The sequence below is a fragment of the Mesitornis unicolor genome, unplaced genomic scaffold, assembly GCF_000695765.1.
Source record: "Mesitornis unicolor isolate BGI_N332 unplaced genomic scaffold, ASM69576v1 scaffold13396, whole genome shotgun sequence".
NCBI lineage: Eukaryota > Metazoa > Chordata > Aves > Mesitornithiformes > Mesitornithidae > Mesitornis > Mesitornis unicolor.
Genome location: NW_010189013.1, coordinates 40,556 through 53,459, shown reverse-complemented (window position 1 = coordinate 53,459; position 12,904 = coordinate 40,556). Strand labels below are relative to the sequence as shown.

General features: G+C 41.9%; 1 protein-coding gene across 1 annotated transcript in view; it reads left to right on the top strand.

The window, feature by feature from the left end:
* LOC104541789 (protein unc-13 homolog B) overlaps positions 1 to 12,904 on the top strand; it is a gene marked incomplete at its 5' end in the record, with an annotated part of 70,975 nt that overhangs the window by 31,530 nt on the left and 26,541 nt on the right. The window contains 4 exons of the mRNA XM_010185926.1: positions 3,678 to 3,774; positions 4,563 to 4,706; positions 4,834 to 4,911; positions 5,947 to 6,024. Of these exons, the coding sequence (XP_010184228.1) occupies positions 3,678 to 3,774; positions 4,563 to 4,706; positions 4,834 to 4,911; positions 5,947 to 6,024 (397 nt within the window). The remainder of the gene's footprint in view (positions 1 to 3,677; positions 3,775 to 4,562; positions 4,707 to 4,833; positions 4,912 to 5,946; positions 6,025 to 12,904) is intronic.

The window sequence follows — 12,904 nt, the reverse complement described above, 5'->3', positions numbered from 1 at the left end:
TGTTACTCCACCCTTGTATTTTAGTACAACAGCCACATTGTCAGGCACAGGTGGTATTTATTTCAACCATAGCCTTCACCTGTCATGAAATATCCCCTTGGTATCAATTACAGAAATGTGCTCTTGTCTTTTGATTTGCTTCATTGCAAGTATTTTTAGTCTTGACGCTTCCTTAAACAAAGGAGCCCACACATCAGGTTTGCACATCAGTAAACTCTTTAGTCGAAACTGAATTGCTGCTGTCCAGAGAACAGACGAGTTGTCTGTCTACTCAACAGGCAGGAGGCTATCTACAAGCTCTCTTTTTGTGTTGAAACTACAAGAAACCATGTTTCCGATAGCCTTGAGATATGATTGAATAAAGTGAAATCTCTGAAGTATTGAAGTATTATTTTATGAAGTGCAGCAGCAGTTTCTGAAACTGAAGTAGCAGCATAGCTGGGAGCGGATCTCCAAAACTTCCGATCTTCACCGTATAGCTGCCAGCTAAAGGGTGTGAGCTGTCAGTTTCCCTAGCTTTTCAGATGTGTAAAGAAGTGCACTAAGTTTTGTTTTAATACTGATGTTAGTATGCAGCATTGCGGCTGTGCTGGAGACTACCTTTTCTCTGGTAGGGAGAAGGCATTTCTTCCTTTGAAATCCTGTATTATTCTTTTGGCCCACTTCATGAAACACAGTATTTATTCTTTTCCTCTTTGAAACCCTGCCTGCCACCTTGCCTCTGCACTTGTCAAGGCCCACAGGATGCTTGTTGGGTACCCACAAGCATCAGCACAGCAAATGAACAAGAATAATTCACCTGTAAAGCCTGAGACCACAGAAGCCAGGCTCATGGCCAAGCTGAAATTGCAGCCTTTTGTGTTAGGTTACTGTTGTGCAACAAGCAGAGGTAAACTTTCATTTAGTCAGAAAGCACTGCTCCCTTTCCCGGCAGGCAGGACTGAGGCGTATTCTGTGCAAATGTTGTTTGGAGAGATTGGCTGTGCCATCTCCAGTCAGGCTGTGCTGACCCCTGCAAGCACAAAATGTCTCTGAAGCAGCACCGTGAGCCTCTGCTTTGTGTGCTGGTGCGTGAGTCATTACGGTGTTTGCTTCTGGATCAATAATTGAAGCAGACGTGAAAGAAGATATTTGCCATGTAACAACATTTTGAAGCTATTTCTGCATGAAATAAGATTATTTTTATTAGTTTCTGTGCTAGATAATTTTGGATATATTGCCTCTGTAGTCCTCAGAGTTCCCTCTCACTTGCTCAGCAGCCCAAGACTTGAGAGTAAAACATCGTAAGAGGTAATTTGGCCTAAGATAACTCTAGGTTTGTGTTACAGCTCAAAGCACTTTTTGGTCCTGAATGTGCCCAGGGACTGGAAATATTTATAAATGATTTATATCTCTTGTGTTTTCCTGCCAGCCAGAGAGGGACAAAGTTGAGGCTGGCTTTGGAAATGTAGTTACAGAATTTTCCTGACCTGATCTAGGTGATTTACTTTGCACATAAACATCCCTATTAAACCTCTTTCTTGAGTTAGTACATTTTCTTATCTGGAGGGAGGTGATAGTAATTCCTTTCCCTATCCCCAGTAGTATCTTTTTCCTTACTACTGTTGTTTAGACAGTTTGGTCAGACCATAAAGTACCTATGCATCTGATTTCTTTTATCAACATATGATAGCCATAAAAATGGGAGATGACTGTTGTCAACAGTGAATGGCCCTGTCAGTAACTAAGGATGAACGATAATCAGGAAGTACTTCTTCTCAGAGTGAAAATTGTGACTTCTGGCACATACAACTAATCTTCCCTGTAGCTGGACCTGTGGAGTGTCAGCAGCTTGCAGCCTGGGAACTGTGAGAGAGGTGGAGATGTGTGGTTGCTTCCGTGTAAACTGCCTGAGCTCTCTTCTAAGGATTCAGCTGTTGCTTGAAAATATGCTGTTGTAATTAATAATAAAATGTCGAAAGCTCGAGAAACTTGCAGCAGACTCTGAAATATGCTGACTTTTAGGAGCCCGAAGTGCAATTCAGAAGGAATTTTTCCAGAACACAGAAAGTCCATATGTCTGTGACAGTGTTCCGCTGTGTTAAATAGGGCTGCATAGACAGGTTGCTGTTGGCATTTAACACTGTGTCAGTTACAATTTCCAATATTAGCATTGATGTGCTTTATATTTCAAAGTGTAGAGAGTATTTAAGGCTATCCAGTATGCTCTGTCTGTGAATTTGCTCTTGATTTCCCTCTCATGTCTGCCACATGCTTTCATGTTCTTTGCAAACTCAGCCCATAATTAGCACTATCTCTGTGAACACAGCTGCCTTTTTGGAGGAGGCTGTACTCTGAAGTTCATATAATAATCTTTTGTATGGACTGAAATAACACTTGGACACTTTTTTTCTCTTATTTGTGAATGCTGTTTAGTAATATTTGAAATTAAAATTTGCTTCAGCTGCGGCGTGTTGGCACTTGCACACAGCAATTCCTAGATAGACATTTAAATAAAGCTGTAAGTGCTGTGTTGTGGCTTGAACACAGACATGCCCACCCCCTGCTTTTGTACTACGTGGATATGTCCCATGGAGCAGAGAACAGAGGGACATCCAACTGTAAGACCCCATCACTGAGGCTGCTTCTCACCTTGCCTATTTGGCCAAGGTGGGGTTCAGGGCAGGAGGTAGCTCCAGACACCAGCTCATGTAAGGCAACTCCCTGAGACAGAGCAGTGGCTGTTTCTGCAGCTTCTTGGATTCTCCTCTACCATTTAGGTTGTCCTCCTAAGTGAGGAGAAGGAGCAGAGAAACTTTGCTGTCCTGCTTCTAGGACTTGCCTGATTTGAGGACTTGACTGCAATCCAAGGCTGTTGGTCCAGCACTTAACATGAACTAAGTTTGTGATTCTTTAAATGAAAAGAATTAAAAGATGCTTACAGGGCTGGCCAGCATCCTGCAAGCCCCAGGAGATGTGCTGTGCTATTACTAGAAGTTACTCAGCCATCTTCACAGTTAGATCAACAGCCCATAGAAATGGGAGGGTGCTCTAGAGAAGGCATGGGGATGGGGAGAGCAGGATTAAAGTGGAGGAAGCTTCTAGCCTTGATTCTCCCTCCTGGCACTCCAGAAGTATGGCTGTATCTGCAGGTAAGTGGAAGAAGGGCCCTGGAAAACAGACACATCTTTTTCTCCCTCTATACTCATTTGCAGCTCTCATGTGAAAGATGTCAGACCCAAAAGGACAGCAGGACAGTGTGCCATCTCTCTTAGCATGCAGAGGTACTAGTATTGGAAGTCTCTCGTGTCCCCTCTGGCACATGGGTAAAAGGAGAAGAAAGACAAAGTGCTCTGAGATAATGCAAAGTTAGAAGTGATGCTCAAGGGAAAGGAAGGGGAAGGCATAAAGAAAGAGGAAAGACAAGGAAGAAGGATAAAACTAGCACAGGACCAACAATCTGCAGAGGCTGAGCTGGGCTGTGTTCTCCTTGTTCTGTCCAAGTGATGGTACAGCCCCTGCTCACTGGTAGCTTGTGTACAGGTAGGAGTAACTGGCTGCACACATAGATAACAGCATTCAGAAATCTTAACAGTGGCAAGCCTTCACAAGGCTTGCTGAAACAGCAGCACTGTCTGACTCTAGTTAGGGTACTCTCTTTCTTGCCATAACTTACTGTCTTTCCTGTTTCCCTGCAGGTGGTTTGAGCAGTTTGTGATGCAGTGGCTGGATGAAAATGAAGACGTTTCCTTAGAATTCCTGCACGGTGCTCTGGAGAGAGATAAAAAAGACGGGGTATGTAGGTCACTCTAAGTGAAGGACTTGGTGCTGCATTCTTCAGTGGCCCTAACCGAACATTCTCTCTCTCATGCAAATGGAGAATGCAGCCCTTTTTGCTTGCTAAACAACTAGGAAACTCATTTATTTTAGGATTTTTCTCTACAGGTCACAGAGAATTGTTTAATAGCAAGATGCTTATCATTCATTTATTTCTGTTCTGTTCTGCTGCTGTTAATCTGTCAACCAGCTTGATGCTGTCTCATCTCTCTGTGTTTGTGAGATGTAATTGAAATATAAAGCATTTTGCATGTACTTAGTCATGCAATGAGAATGTGACCTTAATCCATTGACAGAGTAATCTTATTCTTAATTTGCTGAGTATTTGTGATGGAGAGCAAAAGTCTTTCCATTTATTCAGTGACTGTTGGTGCTGTACTCTGTGATGCTAATATAAGCATTCTCTTTAACAGCTAAATTTTAAGAAAAATTTTAAAAAACCTCTTTCTCCTCCTTTCTTCAGTAACTGGCAGGCAAGCTGTGCATTTCATTAAAGGTCTCATCATCATGTTGCATTTCCTTGGTGCTTGTCATGTCATAGTTGGTGAAGGAGAGTAAACCTCTAACCCAACAGAATTGGCTGTTTAGCTCCTCTGTGCCTTTTGAAGAACTTCTGAGTAATTCTGAGGAAGATGTAGGTTTTGGTAAAGTTCTGCCTCCGACACAGCAGATGATGGAGATGCCCGTGAAATGGGTGTATTTCAGGTCTTTGCATTTGAGAATGACCCTTTGTACTTCTGTTTTAGTTCCAGCAAACATCCGAGCATGCTCTGTTCTCTTGCTCAGTGGTGGACGTCTTCACCCAGCTTAATCAGAGCTTTGAGATCATTAAGAAGCTGGAATGCCCAGATCCCGTCATTGTTGCTCATTACAATAGGAGGTTTGCTAAGGTAACTCCAGCTGTTCATGTTCCCATAGTGGGATGCAAAACAGTATGATGTTTTTTTGGTTTTATTGCCTGGAGATCTCCTGGTGTGACAGAGGAAAAGTAACAGTGCTCACGTCTTGTCTTCACAGACTATTGGGAAAGTGCTGATGCAGTATGCTGACATCCTCTCCAGGAGCTTCCAGTCCTACTGTTCCAAGGAGAAACTGGTGAGTCATGCTGAGTTTTTCCTCTGCCCTGAGGAATAACATAATTGTCCTCATAAAATAAAAAAGTTTCATTTATTGCACCTGATCATGTTGATGATGTAAATATTTTCTGTATTGTTTTTTGTCGTCATTCCTATGCTTTTGTAGTACTGAATCTTTTATCTTGGTGATAAAACAAGACTGAGTCTTGAGGGTGATCTGCAGGTCCCCTTAAAATTAACTTCCACTCTGCCTGTCTGGGTTGTGTGTCACAGAGGTGATTAAAAACAAAACTAAACCCACCACAAAACAAAACCAAAAAACAAAACCAAAAAACTCTGAAACATGGGCACAAGTTGCTCTGTAGATCTGGTATTCAGCAGCACTCTTGGTTTACTGTTGTCTCCATCTTACTCTCTTGCTGTTTAGTCCTGAATTAAGTAAAATTCTGTATAGTAAATAAAAGAGTGTCTTACATTTTTGAACCCTGAGTCTGTTGCATGCTGGTTTTTCTATCTCTTGCACCTGTAATGGGGATGTAACTGCAGAGGGAAGAGACTGTTGCTCAGGCTGCCCTTCACTGTTTCTCCCAAGCTTGGCCTGGCAGGACCCAGATGTTTCTGTGAATGCAGCTTTGACTTGAAGTTTCCCTTCTGATCTGGGATGTCCCTCATTCACAAATAGTACTTTGCAGCATTGAGAGGCTGAAGGTGACACAGCTTGGACACTTGCAGGGCATGGCAGGAGCTGCAGGAAGTTGGGCCTAGTCCTGACACTGATTTCTTGTCTTTATGTGATGAAGTGAGGAGGAAAATACAGTAGCAGAGATCTCCCTGATCTGGGGTTTCTGGAACTGGCCATCCTATTTCAAGCTGGGGAAAAAAAATGGCTTGCCTCTTCTTAGGTTTGAGTGCTGGAGTCTGTGCTTGCCCTGCCTCCTCTTGGACTCTCGAATCTGGTGGTACTTGGGGAAGGATACTGAGGCACTGACTGTACCACTGGTGAAAATGTGTTGGCATCCTGAGCAATAACAGGCTCCTGCTTTTGTCCCTTCAGCCTTGCATCCTGATGAATAACATCCAACAGCTGAGGGTGCAGCTCGAGAAGATGTTTGAAGCCATGGGTGGTAAAGAGGTAAGAGTGCTATGAGACTGAGTGTTACTTATTGCTACTGCTCTTGTGGGCTGGATGTGGGCTTGGCTGGTGGTTTCACAGCTCTGAAGATGGGCAGATATGTCTGAGAGCTGTTGACATCAAGTCATTCTATGTGGCATGTAAATGTGGGACAGCACCTTTGGCATTAAATGTCCAATATCTAATACATTGCAGATACACAAATGAGAGTTCTGTACATGTGCTTCATTGAATATTCAGATGTGTACATGAATATAAATATCTTAGTTTTCATTCTTTGTTCTGAGATGGCCATTTTTACAGAAATAAGGTTTTCTTCCCCCACATCGCTGTGTCTGTTCTGATATAATCTGTGTATCTGTGTTTTTCTCTTTTGTTTTTCATTGCTTTTCAAGATTCAGGAAGATGAAGAAAAGCCTGCTGATGCTGATGTTAGAAAAAATTATTTTCAAAGCCTAAGTGTATTCTCTTTGGTTGTGTTGTGGTAGAACCTGTCCTCTGACCTCTGTGTCAAAAGGAAAGTCAGCTTTGCCGATGGGCAGCTCATTTTTTGCCTATATTGCTGTTTCAAAATTTTCTTGTGTTCAGTGGCAGAATCCTATGAAGGAGCAAAAATCTCAACAAATAGGTTTACCCCAAGAGACAAGGAAAACTGGTGTCATTCTTTCATGTGTGATCTCCACAATTCTAATTTCCGAGCCCTACCTGAAGAATTAGAACTATATGTTCCCAGCTCTAATAGCAGTGGCAGCTAAATGCTCATTTTTCAGAAAAAAATAATCTTGTGATGAAATTTTTGTGAATTGGTTTATAAAGTTTTAATCCATGTGCACTTAATTTCCCTTAAGGAATCAATTTGTTACTTTTTTCCATAGCAGTAGCCGTTAAATAGGGTTTCCCTATATTTCAAATTGAAAATACCACTTGATAATGTGTTAAATAGGGGGAGGGAAAAAAAAGGCTGTCAGCTACTTTTCCTGGCCTAGACCTGCTTCCTGCCCTTTAAAACCATTTTCAGGAGGTATGGACAAGGTTGAACAGAGGTGATGAATCCACTGTTTCCCCTGCATTGTGGACTCAAAAGGCAGAAAAGGGAGAGGAACCCAGGGTGTGAGCAAGAAAACGCATGGGAAGAAACCTGACAAACAGACTAGGAAGCTGGTTTTTGGGTGTGATTTTTGTCTTTTCAGCTGCTGCTTGTCTACTTCATTAGGCTGCCACTGATCACCAGAAATAAATCGTGTTGTGCTAGGTGCCTGCATTATTTGCTGTCCCCAGGGGTTTCCCTCTTGGTGACTATGTAGTACTTTGCTTCTTGACTTGATACCTGCCAGGTCTTGTGTTTTGCTAGAGTAAACAAGGTCTTGTCCTAGTTTTAGTGGTCCCTTTTTCTGATGTAGATTGAACCTGGCTAGTGAGTGACAATTGGTGAGAAAACAACTTTGAAAATAGAGTGTGTAGACAATGTGCTGCTGGAAATACATCTATGGGTTTTATCCTCTCCTTCAGGAAGGGCAGTTCTTACTTTCTGTGACAGATTTGATTTGTAGTCATCTATACACCACACAGTAGCTTGCACAAACATAAGCATTGTCCTGACTTCTCTACCCAGAAAGGAACTGTGTCCTTGGTGGAATAAGAAAGTAGTATAGTTGTATGTCCTGGTCATCTCAAACTGTTCAACTTTTTGCATTCTCAAAGATGTTATTGAGAACTAGGTACCAAATGTTCCATTGTTCCTATGGCAGGAATGTTAGATGTACCATGTGTGAGCCCAAACCTGGGGATTGGTTCCAGCTACTGTGTAGTTGTGGCTTCATCTGCTTCTGATTCACAGATCCATCTACAGCTGTAGTACTGCGCAACTCTGGAAGGCTTTGAGATACTGCTGGTACCTAATGCTCTTTGCCAGTGGTTCCAAAACACACTTCTATGGAGATCCATATCACTTACTCTCTTTTGCAGCAAGGGAAATGAAGGGACAGGGCTCACCCTGCAGTGTAATGGCATAACATGGAACAGAACTGCTTGCCCACTACTATTGCTTGAGATTGGGCTCCTTGATATAGTGCCTTCCTTTTCTTGCCCTAAATGAGCAGTGGTACTTCCTACTGTGGTACTCAGAAGACACAAAAATAATTGCCCAGCACCTCTGCATTTAGTATGCTAGTATGTTGACATCACTTGGTCTGTAAACAGTCAGAACAGTCAGGACAGCAGCAGAGCTTCAGAGCGCTCTGTGTGGAGGGTTTTTCTTAAGTCTGTGCTTCAGTTCTCAAGGCATATATATATGTGTATATGTATATGTATATGTATATGTATATGTATATGTATATGTATATGTATATGTATATGTATATGTATATGTATATGTATATGTATATGTATATGTATATGTATATGTATATGTATATGTATATGTATATGTATATGTATATGTATATGTATATGTATATGTATATGTATATGTATAATGTATACACACACACAGAAATAAGTATCTTAAATTATTTTTAGGCTTTATAATTAATACTTTTATTTTCCCTCTGAACTGTGTTGATCTTAAGGGATCAAAACAGCTTCACAATGGCTCAGTAGGATTCTCAGAGTTTCCTGAAGCATGTTTTGGAAAGGCACCATTTATGGAGTGGCATATAGCAGGAAAAGCGTAATGACCAGTGGAATCAGGGACTGAGTACATGGTACATGAATTTGGTACATTTCTGAAACCTCTGAGCACTCTGAATCATCTCCAGTACACCCACAGAACAGAGACTGTAATTTAGCTCTGTGCTAAAGTGGGCTGTATAGATTCATTGTTAATGTTTGCCTGAACTTGGCCCCAATTATTCATACATTATCTAATAAAACCTGGTGTGACCTGTATTTTCTACCCATCTCTGCAGTTTTCCTGCAGACTTCAGCCTGCTCTGTGTGCAGTCTCTGACACCGGAATAAACCTTTCTCACTTTGCTTGAGAGAGATGGCTTTCTGTAGTCCATTATTTTGCTTAGCTTTTTATGCATTATGAACTTACGGCACTGAAATTAATGTGTTGTAGTGCATTGCCCACTGCTGGAGTCTAGATATGCTGTGGAAGCCTAGTTTAAAACATTTCTGCACTTTTATTTTTTCCCAAAGTCAAGTGTGTGGGGTGAGTATCAGAGACAAGCACTGCCTGGGGAATCCAGAGAATTAGCTCTTGAGTAGGAACAGATTGTCATCATACAATTTTCATGCCTTCGGTTTCAAGCTAATCTGTACAATTAATGCTTCAGGAAACTCTCCTCTTAATGCTCAGCCGGGGTTAGCCCACATTTTAAATCCTAAGTTAGCCACCTGAATAACAAACTGCAGGACAGCTTAGAAATAGCCCAGACTTGATAGAAATGTTCTCAGAGGATTTGCAGTATCTACTGATTGCTCCTCTTTAGCATCCCATGTGCCATAGCTAAGGCCACCCTAGTATTTGAGAAGCTGACAGCTGTTTGGATTCAGTACTTTAGGTTCTTTGCTCTTGAATCCTATAGGAAAGTGGGGAGATGCATGGAAAGTCAAGTGCAAATGAGTCCCTGATGAGAGGTTGGAGCTGCAGAACTCCCTGCCTCACAGTCACCGCTGCAAAGGGGAGCGACCAGGGACTGGTGGAGGGAGGCAGAACAAAAACCAGCAGCTTCAAGCTGGAGCCAGATGACCTCTATAACTTGCATAAAACTAAAATAAGAGAGTAGGGAAAAATTCTCTAGCTGCTGATATGTCAGGTCAGACCTGACGATTTCAGAGGTTCTCTGGCTTTAATATGTGAATTGGTTAACATATTCAACTTTCCAGTAGGGAAGAGCTATGTTTCTCCAGCTACAGAGGAGCCTTCCAGTTCTGGTCACTCGCACTTCACCGGTACGTGTAGAAACCAAAGAACTACTAATGACAACTCTTGGAAAACTTGGAAGCCCATCACAGCAAATTCTTGGACTCATGAGTTCCATTTCATCCATCAGAGAAGCAGGAGAAGACCAAACTAAATTTCAGTTCATATCACTATGCTGTAAATGCCACCATTCAGAGTAGTAGAGAACTTGAGGCCTGGATTCTCTGAAGTATCAAGTCCCAAATCTTTACAGAAAATAAACAGGACCCTTCTTTTTTCCCCTGAAATGTAAAGATAAGGTTACCCTTTCCCTCTTTGCATACACCTTAGTTTTCTGTATTGCATAGTTAGACTCGACCACAGAGCTATGGCTGCACTAGCTGTTATGTCCACTGGAACTGGAGCACTTGCTCAAGCTACCTCATGGTGGGTACTGTCCCGTGTTTTGCACAGACAACTTTTCATTAAATTTCTTCCTCTGAATCATCTCCATTCTACTCACAGAATGGAGATCATAAGCCTGCTTAGCTCCAGCTTCCATTAGAAATCATCTGGACATTACATATGACAGTGAGCCAGCTGCCTAACACTGCTTTCTGCTTGCCAGCCAGATTTATCATGCAGCCCAAGCAGCATTTCCTGCTATCAGCAATAGCTGATGTGCTTAGAATTCATTGGCTGAGCAGCAACAGCAAAACATACGCTATTTCATTTGAGCACTGTTATCAGTGCTTTACCATATTGGCAAAGAATAGTTTGCAGTTATACCACGTGCTGCAGGGACTCAGTAGCTGATGTGTAATTTATATATTTGGAACAGTAGTACACACCTACCAGCACCTTCCTAATGGACTTAAATCACACTCAGGTAATACTCCGAAATTTGCTTTCAAGTCAAAGCATGCCAATACCTAAGCATTAACTATCAGTAATGTATTACCTATCAGTATTAACTATCAGCAATGTATTATGTGGATGACTCCTTCTATAACAGCAGCTGCTCAGAAGACAACAGCCTTTTTATTACGACAGATGACCTGGTGTATACTGAACCAGAATGCTTACCACCATGGTTTGGCTTCCTGGGTGTAAGAGTGGGCACCTCAAAGTGAAATCTGTGCAACTGTCTTGCCAATTGCACCCAGAGCACTGGGAGATGGTGTTCTGGATGAGAGACAGTTCCTCTCCACATTTAATGGAGCTCATTCCCTTGGCAAAGCGTTGCTCCAGCTGTCCCTTCTTGCAGTACAGGGCTTGCAATCAGCCTTTCTTCTGCTCCTGAGAAGATCAGTTTGTAGTCAACAACTGCAATAGCGAGAAGAAGCTTAGAGGTAGTTGGCAAGCTCTCCATGTCACCTCACAGTAAAACAAGGCATTAATTGCATGATTCATGAACCAAGGCAATAAGTCATTAATCCTGATCTCAGATATCCTCTAGACCTGTAGTGCATGCATCTGGTAGCTTATAAAGAAGTAGAAGTAAATAGTGAGGAATAGGTGTCTTCTGCCAAATTATTCTGGCTTTTTTTTTTCCAAGTGGAAAAGCAGTTACTTAAAATGTTTTGATGAATTATGAACTGGTCCTGCCTCAAATCTACCAGAAATGGCCAAAATCAGAGAACTGTTTAGTGCCATTCATTGCAAACCAGACAGCTTGTGACTTGTTGACAGTAGGAGAAGGGAAGAATTAATGTAGGAGCAAGTCAAACCATCGCCAACAAATGCTGGTTTTGTTACCTACAAGTTTGGCTAGAGTGGCTGCTGATTGGCATGACATCAGCTTTCACAGTGAGGGAGTTAAAAGAGTAATAGGAATACAAATTCACATTAATAAAGGAAAAGTAATCAGAGCTAGCAATACCTGAGTTAGAAGGCTTAAGTAATCATCACTTACTTGGGTTTTTAAAAATTATTTTTAAAATTCTGATCCGTGAGTTTCATTAGCACAGGTTCAAATGCCTAATAGAGTCAGTTTTCCATGCCAGCTTACAACCGGAAAATGAACGGATCAGATTCCAAATCCCTTAAGACTTGGCTTTCTCTGACAGAAGCTGAGGAACATGAAGAGGGCTTCAGCACTATATATGGAAGTGGGAACTCCTCTCATGTTCAAATCCTATATAGCTCCATGCATGGATATACCGTAAAAATCTAAACTGATTTTTTACCACTGTGTTGTCATCTGGCTCATTACATTTGTAAATAGATACTCTACCTTGGAGGTAAGGGCTGAAGTTCTGAATGCCAGATGCATACATTTCTGGAAGGTTTTTGTTCTACAGGCAGCCTGCCTGCCTGCACACAAAGGTAAACCTGTTTTACAAGTCACTTTTTCAGAGCAAACGATCCCAAAGCATTCAATGTATGTTGTTATGTGTACACACAGGTAGGATGCTCAAAAGTGGCTCTTTAGAGGCTGAAGGGATGACTACAACTGGAATACAGGGTACTGTCAAATGCAAAAACAGGTGGCTTCAGGCTGATAATAACGAAACAAGTGGTTTCTTACAGCTTGTGCCAAGGTGTCAGCAGTGTCTGTGTAGTGCTTGGGGAACTTCTTTTTGTTTTGTGAAATCTTCTCTGAACAGTTTGTACAAAAAGCTTGTCGTGTTGAGAGTATAGCTACTTGTGCTCAATGGCCATAGCTGAGATTTTGGTTTCCAAAAGTGATCAGTGCACAGCAGTTCCTGGCATGATATTGCGACCAGATTTTGAAAATAGGTGAGGTCTTCTGGGAGCAGTGGCTAGGTCAGTCTTCAGTTTGAATACTAACAGCAGGGTGGAAGGTGAAATAGCATCTTTCAAGTCCATGCATGGGGAAATGCACAAGTAAATAACATGCAGTCTGAAAAGCCCTGCTTCCTTCTAGACTTAGAGCGGTGAAATGATCCGTGAGCCAAAGGTAATGCACAGCGCTTGATGATTTCTCGGCCTGCTTACTCTGTTGGCCACAGGGAGTTCACATTCACTTTCCTGCTCAACTTTGCAAATATCAGGAAGTGTATCGGAGGG